The following is a 12,853-nucleotide window of genomic DNA, read 5'->3' as shown; positions in this document are numbered from 1 at the left end:
TGGACTATCCCTGGAATAAATACTAGAATTAATGAGAGTACAGGAAGTAAAATACCAAAAGAAAATGCATTTAGTGCAGTACCATGCTTTGGTTTGTATTGTGGCTATGCTTGTCTACTAATTTACCCAGAAAGCTGAAATCTGATATCATGCTGATAAAAAAGTCGAATGCTAGCTCACTAACTGACTGGACTTTTGGCTGAATAGACTGCCTCCTATGACATTTGGGAAAGTAAATCAATGTTTCCATTATGAACCATAATCTCTCCTGCTTGATTCCTCCATCTGTCATCTGTCACACTGCAGGGTGCGTTTCCTCCTCGGTGGTCGTCACGGGGAGTTTAAGTTCCTCCCTCCTCCAGGTTATGCTCCTTGCTATGAGGCAGTGTTGCCCAGGGAGAAGCTGAAGTTAGAGCCCAGTCAAGACCAGACTGCGGCCAGAGACCTGCTGGGACCTACTGTCACCATGAGCCAGGCAGCATTCACCCCCACACCTGTGGACACCAGCCAGGTAAACACCACTGTCAGGGTTGTAACCAGCTTAGAGGATTAGCCATTTGTACAGACACAAAGTGTTCAGTATTAAATAAAGAAGAATACATGAATAAACACATGAGATGAAATATAACCATGAAGTGGTGAAATAAACTCATACATCATTAATTCTTTCATTACTATGAAATGTTTTATGTTTAATTTCAAAATGGCCTTTTCCAGAATGTTTTTCAATGCCACTGGTGCCAATGAATGTTTAATTTCATGCCAAGAGGGCAGAGCCAGACTGAAGCAACAGAAGAGTGATGTCTTAAGCAATTTAAATAAATTGTCTTTCTGTGTGTGTGTATGTGTGTGTGTCTGTGTGTGCGTGCGTGCGTGCGTGCGTGCGTGCGTGTAGATTGTGCTGCCACCTCACTTGGAGAGGATCAGGGAGAAGCTTGCAGAAAACATCCATGAGCTGTGGGTGATGAACAAGATAGAGCTGGGCTGGACCTATGGTGCAGTGAGTATCAGAAAAAACAGCTCAATACTTTAAATGAAGCACTGATTATAGGCCTCTTTCAGACATGCTCCTCCTAACATAAGTCTGTAGTGATTTAACATGTTGGCCTTGTATTTGAATGACAAAGAGCCATCACTTTAGCCAACAACTTAATAAAGTCAGGCATGGTTATAGAAAGACCTGAGCAGCATGCTACTTATATTACCTAAACATTTTTATTGGTGCCTTGCCCTTTTGAAATTACACCAGCTGTGACAACAGAAACTTTGAGTCCGTTCACACCTAGTGTTAACATCTGTCCTGAGTGATCCAATGACATGTGGACAGCTCTCAGTCCGTTAGTTCACACTTGGAATTTATATGCGTCTCAGGTGTCCACTTGTGATCGCATCTCACTTCCCCATTCTATAGCTATGCAAATAAACATCACTGGAACAAATGGATACAATAACACAGATAAATAAATTTCTTCATGTATAATTTTGCTGAAATTTTGCTGACAGGGGAATTTCTCCACCGGCGACAAAGAAATAACCTATATTGGGTACTAGGCTTTCCGCCGATCTGATCAGCTATATGGGATCGGATATATATCGGATATTTTGCATTTTTCAATTTGTGAGATTGGCTGTAATGTCTTAATTCGCCGATCCGATCAATGACGTCATTGTCATGCTGAAACTCCCTACAGATGCTCCCGTTGCATAGATTGCGGACGGCCTGTGTCCCACCTGTCCCACCCACTCCGAAGAAGCTCCACACCACCGACACGCCTGCCCGAACCCGACAGCTAGTTTTGAGCCCTGTCACGATGTGACGGACAATAAAGTTTTTTGAATCTTGAATCATTAGCTGTCGGATTCAAACAAACACGCCGGCGGTGCAGGACCCCCACCCAAAGCGAACGAGACAGACACAACCCAAGCCACCCGCAATCCGTGCAACACTATAGTACCTCGTGGGGGAGCATCTGCAAAATGCACCAACACGACAAATTTAATCGGGCACCTGGATTCAAGAAACTGAGCGTGGAAAAAGACAAACAAACGCCGAAATGGATGCTAAAGCAAACTACTTTAGACAGTACCCGTCCGTATAGCCGTGACAGTGAGAAGGCAAGGGGTGGCACAAGGAAACTTGTGGAGTTTATCGTGCTGGCCGACCTGCCAATTAATATTGTCGAGAACCCCGCATTTCAACGTTTGCTGGCATACTTTGATCCACGCAGTAAGTTGTTGTGCCCATTATTTCTGACTCAAGTTATTTTGGTTTGACCTGACTGAACTTTTAACTTATGTCTGGCCAGTCCTTGAATGCCCTCTAGTAGGGGTGGGCGATACTGCAAATTTTGGTATCGATTCGATACCAAGTAATTACAGGGCCAGTATTGCCAATACCGATACTTTTTACTTGAAAATCTGCATGTAGCCTAAATAGGAATACTAATGTTCCTTCAACAGATACACAAAAGGGTTATTACACTGAACAAAAATATAAACGCAACATTTTTGTTTTTGCTCCCATTTTTCATGAGCTGAACTCAAAGATCTAAACATTTTCTATATACACAAAAGAACCATTTCTGTCAAATATTGTTCACAAATCTGTCTAAATCTGTGTTAGTGAGCGCTTCTCCTTTGCCGAGATAATCCATCCCACCTCACAGGTGTGGCATATCAAGATGCTGATTAGACAGCATGAATATTGCACAGGTGTGCCTTAGGCTGGCCACAATAAAAGGCCACTCTGAAATGTGCAGTTTTGCTTTATTGGGGGGGTCTGGGGGGGTCAGAAAATCAGTTTCACTTCTAGAAATTGCTAGAAATCCTAGTGAACCTGAGTGAGCGGACTATCGATATTTGGATCGATCCGCCCACCCCTACCCTCTAGAGGTCATTGATGTTTTACCCTTGCATCTCTGTCAGTTTGGGGCATGGCAAAGATTGTTAAACACTGGCAAAAATGCTTGAGAATACTTTTGTTGATACTCAGTAAACAGTACATAAGTATATACAGTAAATTAACAAGTTATTTAAATACACATATTGCTCCCTCACGTGATCGGATCGGTGATCGGTTTATTTAAACTCACTAATCGGTGATCGGCCCCAAAAATCCTGATCGTGTAAAGCCTATTGGGTACTGTTTACTGTACTGTACTGTCAATAAAATGTTGTCTTCTTTGAGTAATTGAGTGTGAATGGTGAAATCAGTTGAAACAGTGTGTTCAAACAGCTGCTAAATGTTGGCAGGTAGGACGCACTTTAGACACAGAAGCAGACAGGCTGGTACAGCCATGCTGCCACAAACTGACACTTTTTACAAGGAAACTAACAACTTCATGTTTTGATTTAATGCTGAATTTACAAGAAGGCACCAATGATTTAGAATTTGCTGTTTCATCAAGTTTCTTTCTACTCATGCAATATCTCTGAAAGCAGTGCGATTTGTCAGGAAGTCTGGGGATATTGGGCTTAGTTAAAGCAGACAGTGTGTTCACAAACATCTGCAGGTTTAGAGAGCCCAATCATGTAATTTATATTGGAGTGAATCACATGGAAATCAGACAGTGTGTAGTCCATTCTGTCTATTGTGGCTCCTTCTTCTTCTTCTTGTTTTACAGGGAACATCAGTTAAGTAAGCAGTCCTTCAATGTGGCCTTGGGCACATGTGCGTACATATACAAAAGAATGTGGTCACATGTGGCACAGACCACCTCTAAATATGGTCTGAGTGATTGGATCTCAAATAAGTCCTCAATGCGTCCTACTGTACTTGAACTGTCCATTTATGATATCAGGGACAGATGTTGATACCAGGTGTGAACACAGCCTTTATCTCCCCACCCTGGCATGGCGCAAAACAACTTTTTGGAACTGCCTCAGTGGCTGAGGATTAATACTAACTTCAATTTAACCCAGCTCTTTGGTTCATTCAGTGCTAAGTGCAGCTGCAGTGGGACCCTCAGTCTGGCTCAGGCTTACACACCTGTGTTGTATTTTGACTTTGGCACAGCTACAGCAACAGGAGAGCCGTCACTTGTTGGCCAGTCAGGAGTTGGACCTGTTACTCACCGCTGTATATTCAAATACAACACATCACATCCGAAACAGTCAGTAGTGAATCCCGTTAAATGAAAAATTGATGACTGACGGAACTCTTGTTCTTTGCCCAGGTGTGCAGTGGTTCTCTGTGTCCTGAGATTAAAGGGTGTCAAGTAACATGCTCCTGTACTGTCCTAACCTTTGATTGTGTGTGTGTGCGCATGTGTTGTGTGTTACAGGTGCGAGATGATAACAAGCGTCAACACCCCTGTCTGGTGGAATTCTCCAAGCTTCCTGAACAAGAGCGAAGCTACAACTTACAGATGTCTCTAGAGACTCTCAAGTAATGCATCAGTGCAGTGAGCAACATAGGACATGACATTTAGATCAAATATTAATCAGTGACATCATTAAACCCTGATGACACATGTTGTGTTCATACTGTACATTAGCAATCTTTCTGTGCACTAGGCAGTTAAATCACTAACTGTATGGTTGATGTTTAACACCTGAACACTAAATGATGATTTTGGTTGTGTGTTTGTTTGTGTGTCATAGAACTCTCCTGGCTTTGGGTTGCCATGTTGGCCTAGCAGATGAACATGCAGTAGAGAAAGTCAAGAGCATGAAACTGTCACCAACGTAAGTTTGCGCAATCATCAGTATAATAAAGATAAGTAATGCCACAACTCAACAAGGACAGGGTGCAGGGTGATACTTACATGATGTACTGTAATGGTACAATGATGGGGTCAATGTGACATGTAATGAGATGATCTACACCCGATCAGGCATAACATTATGACCACCTGCCTAGTATTGTGAAGGTTCCCCTTGTGCAGCCAAAACAGCTCTGACCTGTCGAGACATGGACTTAAGACCTCTGAGGGTGTCCTGTGGTGTCTGGCACCAGGGCGTTTTATAGTGGATCCTCTGGGTCATGTATGTTGGGGGGTGGGGCCTCCATGGATCAGACCTGCTCCAGCACGTCTTACAGATGCTCAATCAGATTGGGATCTGGGGAATTTGGAGGCCCGGTCAACACCTTGGGCCCTTTATTGTGTTCCTCGAGCTGTTCCTGAGCAGTGTTTGCGGTGTGTCAGGGCACATTGTCCTGCTGGGGGGCCACTGCCATCGGGTAGTGCTGTTGTGATGAGGGGGTGTACTTGGTCCACAACAGTGTTTGGATGGGTGGTGCGTGTCAAGTGGCATTCACATGAATGCCAGCACCCAAGGTTTCCCAGAAGAACATCGCATTGTGATGAGATGATCAATGTTATTCACATCACCCGTTAGTGGTTTTAATGTTGTGGCTGATCGGTGTATATGTCAGAACAAAGACAACATCTTGAGCAGCTGGCTAGCTAACGATTTAATGATTTAACTCCATCTGTGCAGCTATGAATTGTCGGGCGGTTATAAACCTGCTCCTCTGGACCTGAATCACATCAAACTGACCTCCACCCAGGAAGCCATGGTGGACAAACTAGCTGAGAACGCACACAACGTCTGGGCACGAGACCGCATCCGCCAGGGCTGGACCTATGGCATCCAACAGGTAGGAGACTGTGATACATACTGTTAGATACTTAACTGTGTGTGTGTGTGCCACACACAGTTGGCTTAACTGTGTGTGTGTATCTATGACTGTAACTTGTTGAGGGGCAGTGTGACAGTTGTGACCTGTATGATTGGCTGATTGATCTGCTCATAGATGGCTGTCCATCCAATATTGTCCACAATTGCTTGTTCACACATGCAGCACACAACAGGAGATTGTTCATGTCAGACGTGTTCACACATGTTGGAAAGACTCTGTGTTGTTTGGGCGAGAGGTAGTGCCTGGCTACGATGCTACAGACTTCTCTGTAATGATGACTGTTTTTGCGTTGACATCAACACTACATGTATTGAACATATCCGCAATATCAACAAAAGAGTGTAAAAAAAAAAAAAGAGTACGAAGCAGCTACACATTGTGCACAAAGATCCCACCATAGAAGATTGGATGATCGAAAGGTGTGATCATCTCAAAGTTTGCTGCTCTTAATCCAAAACCCATGCTTTCTTCTCCAATGCTCGTGAATGTATTTCTGTCATAGGTAGTACTTCTTTCAGCAATATAGCCAAAACAATAACAGTTAAAAAACAAAAATGCAGCAAGATTTATAGGAGCTACCAGTTGCTGCATCATATATTATGCAGCTGTTGACATAGTCATTTTTATTCCACTATATTTTTGACAGCTGCAGTGACTAGTGTCTTATAATCCTATGAGATAGGCCCTGAGATGGCAGCAAAGTTAAACACACTTCACTCAAATTAACTACTAGCTACTTTTAAAAGAAAGATGTTCTATATAAATCATCCAATATGATCTGATTCTAAAATATGGTGCAGTGTCATGGACTATACTACCCAGCAGTATACTGTATAAAGCAGTTAAAATTAGCTGCCCCCCGAGCTGCTATAACTTTTTAACGCAGCTAACATGCTAATATATTAGTGTCAGGGAGCAAGCAGTAAGGCCCAAGGACACAGGTGATGTATAACTAATTTGGCAAAACAAGGGCTCTTGACTTAAGTTGTCATCAACTAAACAAATAGCAACTGAGGACTGAATTAAACATAACTGACTTAACAAATGAGTCAGAGGGAGGGTTTAGAGGCTACCGTCACAGATGGGCAATAATAAACAACTAAAGAACTCTAAACTGCTAATTAAATGTACTACATTGAACATTTAATTGGTTATGAAACAGTCCCAATTTAATACTTTTGCCTCTATGTGATCTACATAAGCAAACAAGACCATCAATGAGAAGATTGGCTATTTCTATATACATTATATATACATATTCTATGTACAGTATGTATTCTGAATGCCTTGGTCAGATAATCTGCAAAATCATAACATTATTAGGGAATGACAGTAGCTCTCTCAACAGAAATACTATTACCAAACAACCAAATCTGTTAGCTGTAGTCTTCATGTAGGCTAACCCAGATGGAAGAGCTGCAATAAAACGAAGTTTCCTGGGGTTTATCATCGTCAATATTAGTTAGTAATCTTACATAACCAGAAATCAATACATTACCGTATCACCATGTTCCAACCAGCAGCTGTGTTTAAAAAGAAAAATAGTGTTTAAAAATACTCTGCTTTTTTCTTTCAGTTGCTTTCAAAACAAGTACACACACTAGATCAAGATCTTTAAGACAGGAGGCGGCGGTGCTCACACCGCTTTTGTCCTCAGGGACCACCAGAATCAACACAGAAGTTCCTTGAAGCTGCTTTAACCTAATACATTAGATTCAAATAAAGAAAGTTTATACTGAATGAATATCTCTTCTGGCGCATCCACTTGGTCTTTTCCACTTCCTACTTCTCATAATGTAAGAGGCCATCTTTACTCATGCCACATCTTGTAGCCAGCTGGGGATTTACCCAGGATCGTTGAAAGAGGACTGTGTGTGCGTGTGTGTGATCATGGCAAAATGTGGTCCTGGAGACACCTATTGTAGAAGGAACAAACACAGAAGCAGTTTTGAGTACTTTATCAGATGTCTATATGTCCGTCCGTGGGCAGATTTTGTCAGATTTAGCGTCACAACTGTATGTATTTGAGAAAGAAAAATATCTTTAAACCAGCAACCCAGGGTGTAGGTGTCTCAGTTTTCCTTAGAGACAATATGACCATTTGGCAGTACTCTGAGACACTCATGGGTAACGCTGGATATGGAACACTTTGCCCAATTCAACCAGTTGGCTCACTGGAAACATTATGTCCCTACAAATTGAAAACAAATGTCTTGGTTGAATTTTTTCTTCTGTCCTGTGTCTCTTCTCAGGATGTGAAGAATCGTAGAAACCCTCGTCTGGTCCCCTACATCCTGCTGGATGAGAGAACCAAGAAGTCCAACAAAGACAGTCTGAGAGAGGCCGTCAGGACTCTGCTGGGATATGGCTACAACCTCGAAGCTCCTGACCAGGACCATGGTACAAAACCTACTCTTCATCCTACCACTTTATTTAAGGACTCATCTTTTTTAATGATTTTTATGGGCAAAATTGCTACCTCGATTATACAAAGAATGATAGAAATGATGTCTATATCCATCAGATTGCTAAACAGATTGCTTCCTTTCCCCCCCTCTTTCTCCCTGTCACCAAGCAGCTCAATCTGACCCCAGCAACATGTCTGCTGAGAGGTTCCGCATTTTCAGAGCAGAGAAAACCTACTGTGTTAATGCAGGGAAGTGGTACTTTGAGCTGGAGGTAAGAAGCGACATAAAGTATATGAAAGTATTGTCCTGAAACGTATCAGCTGTTGGTAGATGCAAATTTAAAGCTTACTGTGATGACTTATTTCATAGAAAAAAATTACTCCACATTGAAAAAGTATACTACATCTAAATTATTTAAATGAAACTTGCATACTTTTTTATTGTCAAATGTCATTTTCATTGTCACTGTTTTACAGTTCCTAAACTGGATATTAACTTGTTCCTGCTTCCTGTTCATCTAGGTATTAACAGCAGGAGAGATGCGGGTGGGCTGGGCCAGGCCAGGTTGCCTCCCAGACCAGGAGCTGGGATCTGATGACCAGGCCTTTGTCTTTGATGGCTTCAAGGTGGCTGCATTTTTGTTTGCCCTACACATACATTTGTCCATTTTCTTGGCACTGCAGTGGAACTATTTAATTATTGTTCAAATTATTTGGAAATTGAGAACTTTTTTCCCCAGGTACAGCGCTGGCACCAGGGTAACGAGCACTTTGGGCGTGCCTGGCAGACGGGGGATGTGGTTGGCTGCATGGTGGATCTGAACGAGCACACCATGATGTTCACACTTAATGGAGAAGTGCTGCTGGACGACTCTGGGTCTGAGCTAGCCTTCAAGGACTTTGAAGTTGGTGGAGGTCAGAGCTTTGTTAATCTATTAAAATATGTAACTGGAGACACATTTTTACACTGCTTTGTAGCCTAGACTAGCAGCAAGGCAACAAAGTAAATCATTCAAAGGATCCCCATCGTGTTGAAGAACTGTTTGAATCCTCCCTTTAAACAAGACTCATGCCAATTATAGAACAAGGAGGTCACTACCTGCTTGGTATCAATTGTGTACAAGCTTAGTAGTTTTGTATTGGTCTAAAGTCTGGTCCTTTGATGTAAAGACTAATTTTTCTTACCACTATTTTCTCATTAATATTTGCACTTGGATGAGGTTGTTTTTAATTGATGTATTTGTATTTTCAATGGAGATCCTGCATAAAATTAGTCTACATATTGTAGCGTAACTTAAGAAGGCCTACAAGTATTCTAATTAGGGCGCCAGACATAACATTAATTATATCAAATTTATAAAAGATACCTCAGGGTTTTCGGCCTCAATAAGCGGACACACCACAAAAAGTCCAAAGAATAGGTTTCAATGAAAATCAAAAGAATGTCCACTTCAAGTTTACATTTCAGTAATTATTAATACTTTAAACAAAATTTCAGGACAAAATCAATTCCATTCTTATTAACATAATCAAAACACTTCCTCCTTGGTCCTGGGTCATATAATAGAAGGAGAACATATCAGAAATAACATAAATCAATTCATCCAAGTTAAATATCCTTCTTGTGCTTTAGAGTCATTCGAATAGTGTAATTGGTAAATGTCCAGAAATGTAGGGTGAAGGGGAATGTGTGTGTGTGTGTGTGTGTGTGTTCAGTCCATGTGATATTACTGGGACAGGAGGGGGAAGGGAGAGTCCAAACTGAGAGATGTGGTGATTTCTCAGATTTATGAAAGGGTAAGGGGTGTGGGCTAGTGTGAAATGGGGAGCAGTGATGAATTCAAGGAAGGCAGTCTCTGGGCAAAAAGGAAATACTAAGTGTCCCAATGAAGAGCAATGATCCACTGTTAAAAACTCACAGTCAGGAGCTGTAGTTCACACATGTATCAGCAGCAAAAAAAGGTAAAACTTTTCCAAACCCGCTCCAATGATAGTGGAACCTTGGTCCTGATACTTGGTCTCTCCTGTGGTTTTTTACTCCAAACACTCCTTCCTTTCCAGACCCTCTTCCTCTGCTTCTGCTCCCAGTCTCTGCTTTTCCTCTCACACACACTCTCCTGTTGTTCTTTCACCCACAGGTGTGCACTCATTATATCACTTTTGCCACACCCACACTTTCACAGCCCCTCCTCTCCCTCACAGCAATCTCTGCTGTGAGGGAGAGGAAAGGAGCAGTCCAGTCTGCTACAATATACATACATACATTTGCTTTTTGTCAGCAAGAACATCAGTTGGGCATGTGTGGTTAATGCAATAACAGAATGCGGTGTATCTCTTAATACTTATTTTTCTCATGAATATTTAAATATGTGTGTGTGCATGTATTTTCTATGGAGGTTCTGCACATGATGAGTATACAAATGCATACTGTACATGCATCCTTTATTGTAAGTGTGCATATACAGTACTTATTTGTAGGGATGTAACAATACCAAAAACTCATGATATGACATCATCACAATATATAGTCCACGATACAATATTTATCTTATATTTTAAGTGTCTGAACATTTTCAAAGATTAAGAGAAATTGGCCCTGCCTACAGTCAGCTGTTTACCATGGAATTGTTAATGAGTGTTTTATAACATTTTATCACTTTAATTTCTCAATTGACCAGGTTAATATTGTGTTGCATTAGTGGTCCATTAAATGTCTCCTCTCTGCCGAGCATTACAGGTAATAATGCATGAAAATCTTCATCTCAGTAATTGATTTCTTCTGTCCATCTCCAGGTTTTATTCCAGTGTGCAGTCTGGGTGTGTGTCAGGTGGGGAGGATGAACTTTGGTAAAGACGTCAGCACTCTGAAGTTCTTCACCATCTGCGGCCTGCAGGAAGGCTATGAGCCATTCGCTGTCAACATGAACCGGGACGTCACAATGTGGCTTAGCAAGAGGCTGCCTCAGTTTGCACCTGTCCCCACCAACCACCAGCACATAGAGGTGAGGAAAGGCGCCTGTAGTACACTCTCAGGACCATGTAGCTAGCACCTGTTAGAAACTGCATTTACTGTAGATTGTTGGTAGAGCTTTCAATAGTTGCGTTTCCATCCACCTTTTCTTATTCGCATTTTCAAAAATTGCGAATAAATACTTGGATGGAAACGCCAGAAATTCGAAAAAAGGCAGTAAATTCGCAAAAAAGTTTTTACGCTTGGAGGGGGTGGATTTGTCAGCGTATCGATAAAAGGAAAATGCGACTTTTTGTTATGGAAACAGGTTTTGCGAATAAATCATGACGTGGTATGACGTCCCAAAAGTCCTTCACCCGGCGACGTTCCCAAACAAATGGAGAACGACGCGGTCTCCCTCCAGCAAACTCCGACAGCACTCGTAACATTAAAAATCTTCTTTTCCTTCTCCTCTTCAGGAGGATTTTGTAGGCTGTGAACACTGACAAAATTGTAGCTAATGTTCTCCCAAGAGCCGACAGGTTCACCAGTAAATTGTCCATGATGTTGAGTGTCAGCTGAGTGTCAACTGTCAGCTGAGTGTCAACTGTTGTCATGGATACATTCACGCTCTCTAATGACGTAATCTCACGGCGCACTCCTCCTCTCCCAATAATCGCAAAACAATAACGAATGGAAACGGGCATAAATTCGCATTTGCTTTTTGCGCATTTTCACAAAATCTGCTCTTAAATTCAATACATTTGGATGGAAACCCAGTTAATGACATGGGGCTGATGTGATTCTAACAGTCAAGACAGAACTAATATTTTTTTTGTCCCCCCCCCCTTTCAGGTGACAAGAATAGATGGCACAGTGGAGTCGTGTCCATGCCTAAGGGTCACCCAGAGGTCATTTGGTTCACAGAACAGTTACACTGACATCACCTTCTACAGACTGAGCATGCCCATAGAGTGTTCAGATTCCTTCTCCAGATCTACACCTGAGAGCCTCTTCTTACCAAAGAGGGTAACAGTACCACAACCATAAATATGCACTTAAGACATACAGCAGGGATAATAAGTATTGAACACGTCATTTTTCTCAGTAAATGTATTTCTGATGGGGCTATTGACATGAAATTGTAACAAGATGTTGGTAACAACCCAAGTAATCCACACATACAAAGAAATCAAAACATATATGTCCATAAATTAAGTTATGTGTAATAATGTGGAATGACACAGGGAAAAAGTATTGAACACGCTTCACTGTCTGTTTCTATAGGAGCTGGAGGACTTTGAAACTGTATCAGACTTTGAGGTCCTGATGAAGACTTCTCATGGACACAATGGTCCAAATGGACCTGAGAGAGACGAATTTAACAATCACAAAGATTATAACCAGGAGAAGCCCTCCAAGCTCAAGCAACGGTAAACCCTCCAGTTCCTCATATGAATGGTGAAGTTTTTATTTTGTTTTTAAATCTGTCATTTATATCCAACTTGTGCCTTCGACCCTTCTGTCATTGTGTCACTATTTCTAACCATTATAAACCATCTGCTCTACCAGATTCATGCTAAAGAGAAATAAGCCGGACAACAGCTGTCCATCATCTGCTCGTCTGTCAGAGGAGGTGATGGCTGATGATAGAGAGGAATACGAATTCCTCACACAAGCCTCGACTGTAAGACAACACATCTAACATCAAATGAACAAAACACTCACTTGCAAAATACATGATTCTGATGACAAGTAGCTCCCTCAAGAGAGCACAAAATGGTTTTGAAATTAATGAATTTTATTATTTTTTATTTTTTTTACAGTGAATTTATCCATTGTTTTCAATCGT

The 12,853-nt window shown here is 41.6% G+C and overlaps 1 protein-coding gene across 1 annotated transcript in view; it reads left to right on the top strand.

Moving 5' to 3' along the window:
• The window catches only part of ryr2a (ryanodine receptor 2a (cardiac)), a 190,202-nt gene that overhangs the window by 67,666 nt on the left and 109,683 nt on the right, over positions 1–12,853 (top strand). Inside the window, exons 21-33 of the mRNA XM_073490144.1 lie at positions 307–511; positions 896–1,000; positions 4,284–4,387; positions 4,603–4,686; positions 5,443–5,602; positions 7,897–8,044; positions 8,220–8,323; positions 8,574–8,678; positions 8,792–8,966; positions 10,845–11,053; positions 11,857–12,030; positions 12,289–12,434; positions 12,574–12,688. Coding sequence (XP_073346245.1) covers positions 307–511; positions 896–1,000; positions 4,284–4,387; positions 4,603–4,686; positions 5,443–5,602; positions 7,897–8,044; positions 8,220–8,323; positions 8,574–8,678; positions 8,792–8,966; positions 10,845–11,053; positions 11,857–12,030; positions 12,289–12,434; positions 12,574–12,688 — 1,834 coding nt within the window. The remainder of the gene's footprint in view (positions 1–306; positions 512–895; positions 1,001–4,283; positions 4,388–4,602; positions 4,687–5,442; positions 5,603–7,896; positions 8,045–8,219; positions 8,324–8,573; positions 8,679–8,791; positions 8,967–10,844; positions 11,054–11,856; positions 12,031–12,288; positions 12,435–12,573; positions 12,689–12,853) is intronic.

Source organism: Pagrus major, chromosome 20 (genome assembly GCF_040436345.1).
Source record: "Pagrus major chromosome 20, Pma_NU_1.0".
In the NCBI taxonomy this organism is placed as follows: Eukaryota; Metazoa; Chordata; class Actinopteri; order Spariformes; family Sparidae; genus Pagrus; species Pagrus major.
The sequence above is the reverse complement of the archived record's forward strand: the minus strand, read 5'-3'. Positions and strand labels throughout refer to the sequence as shown.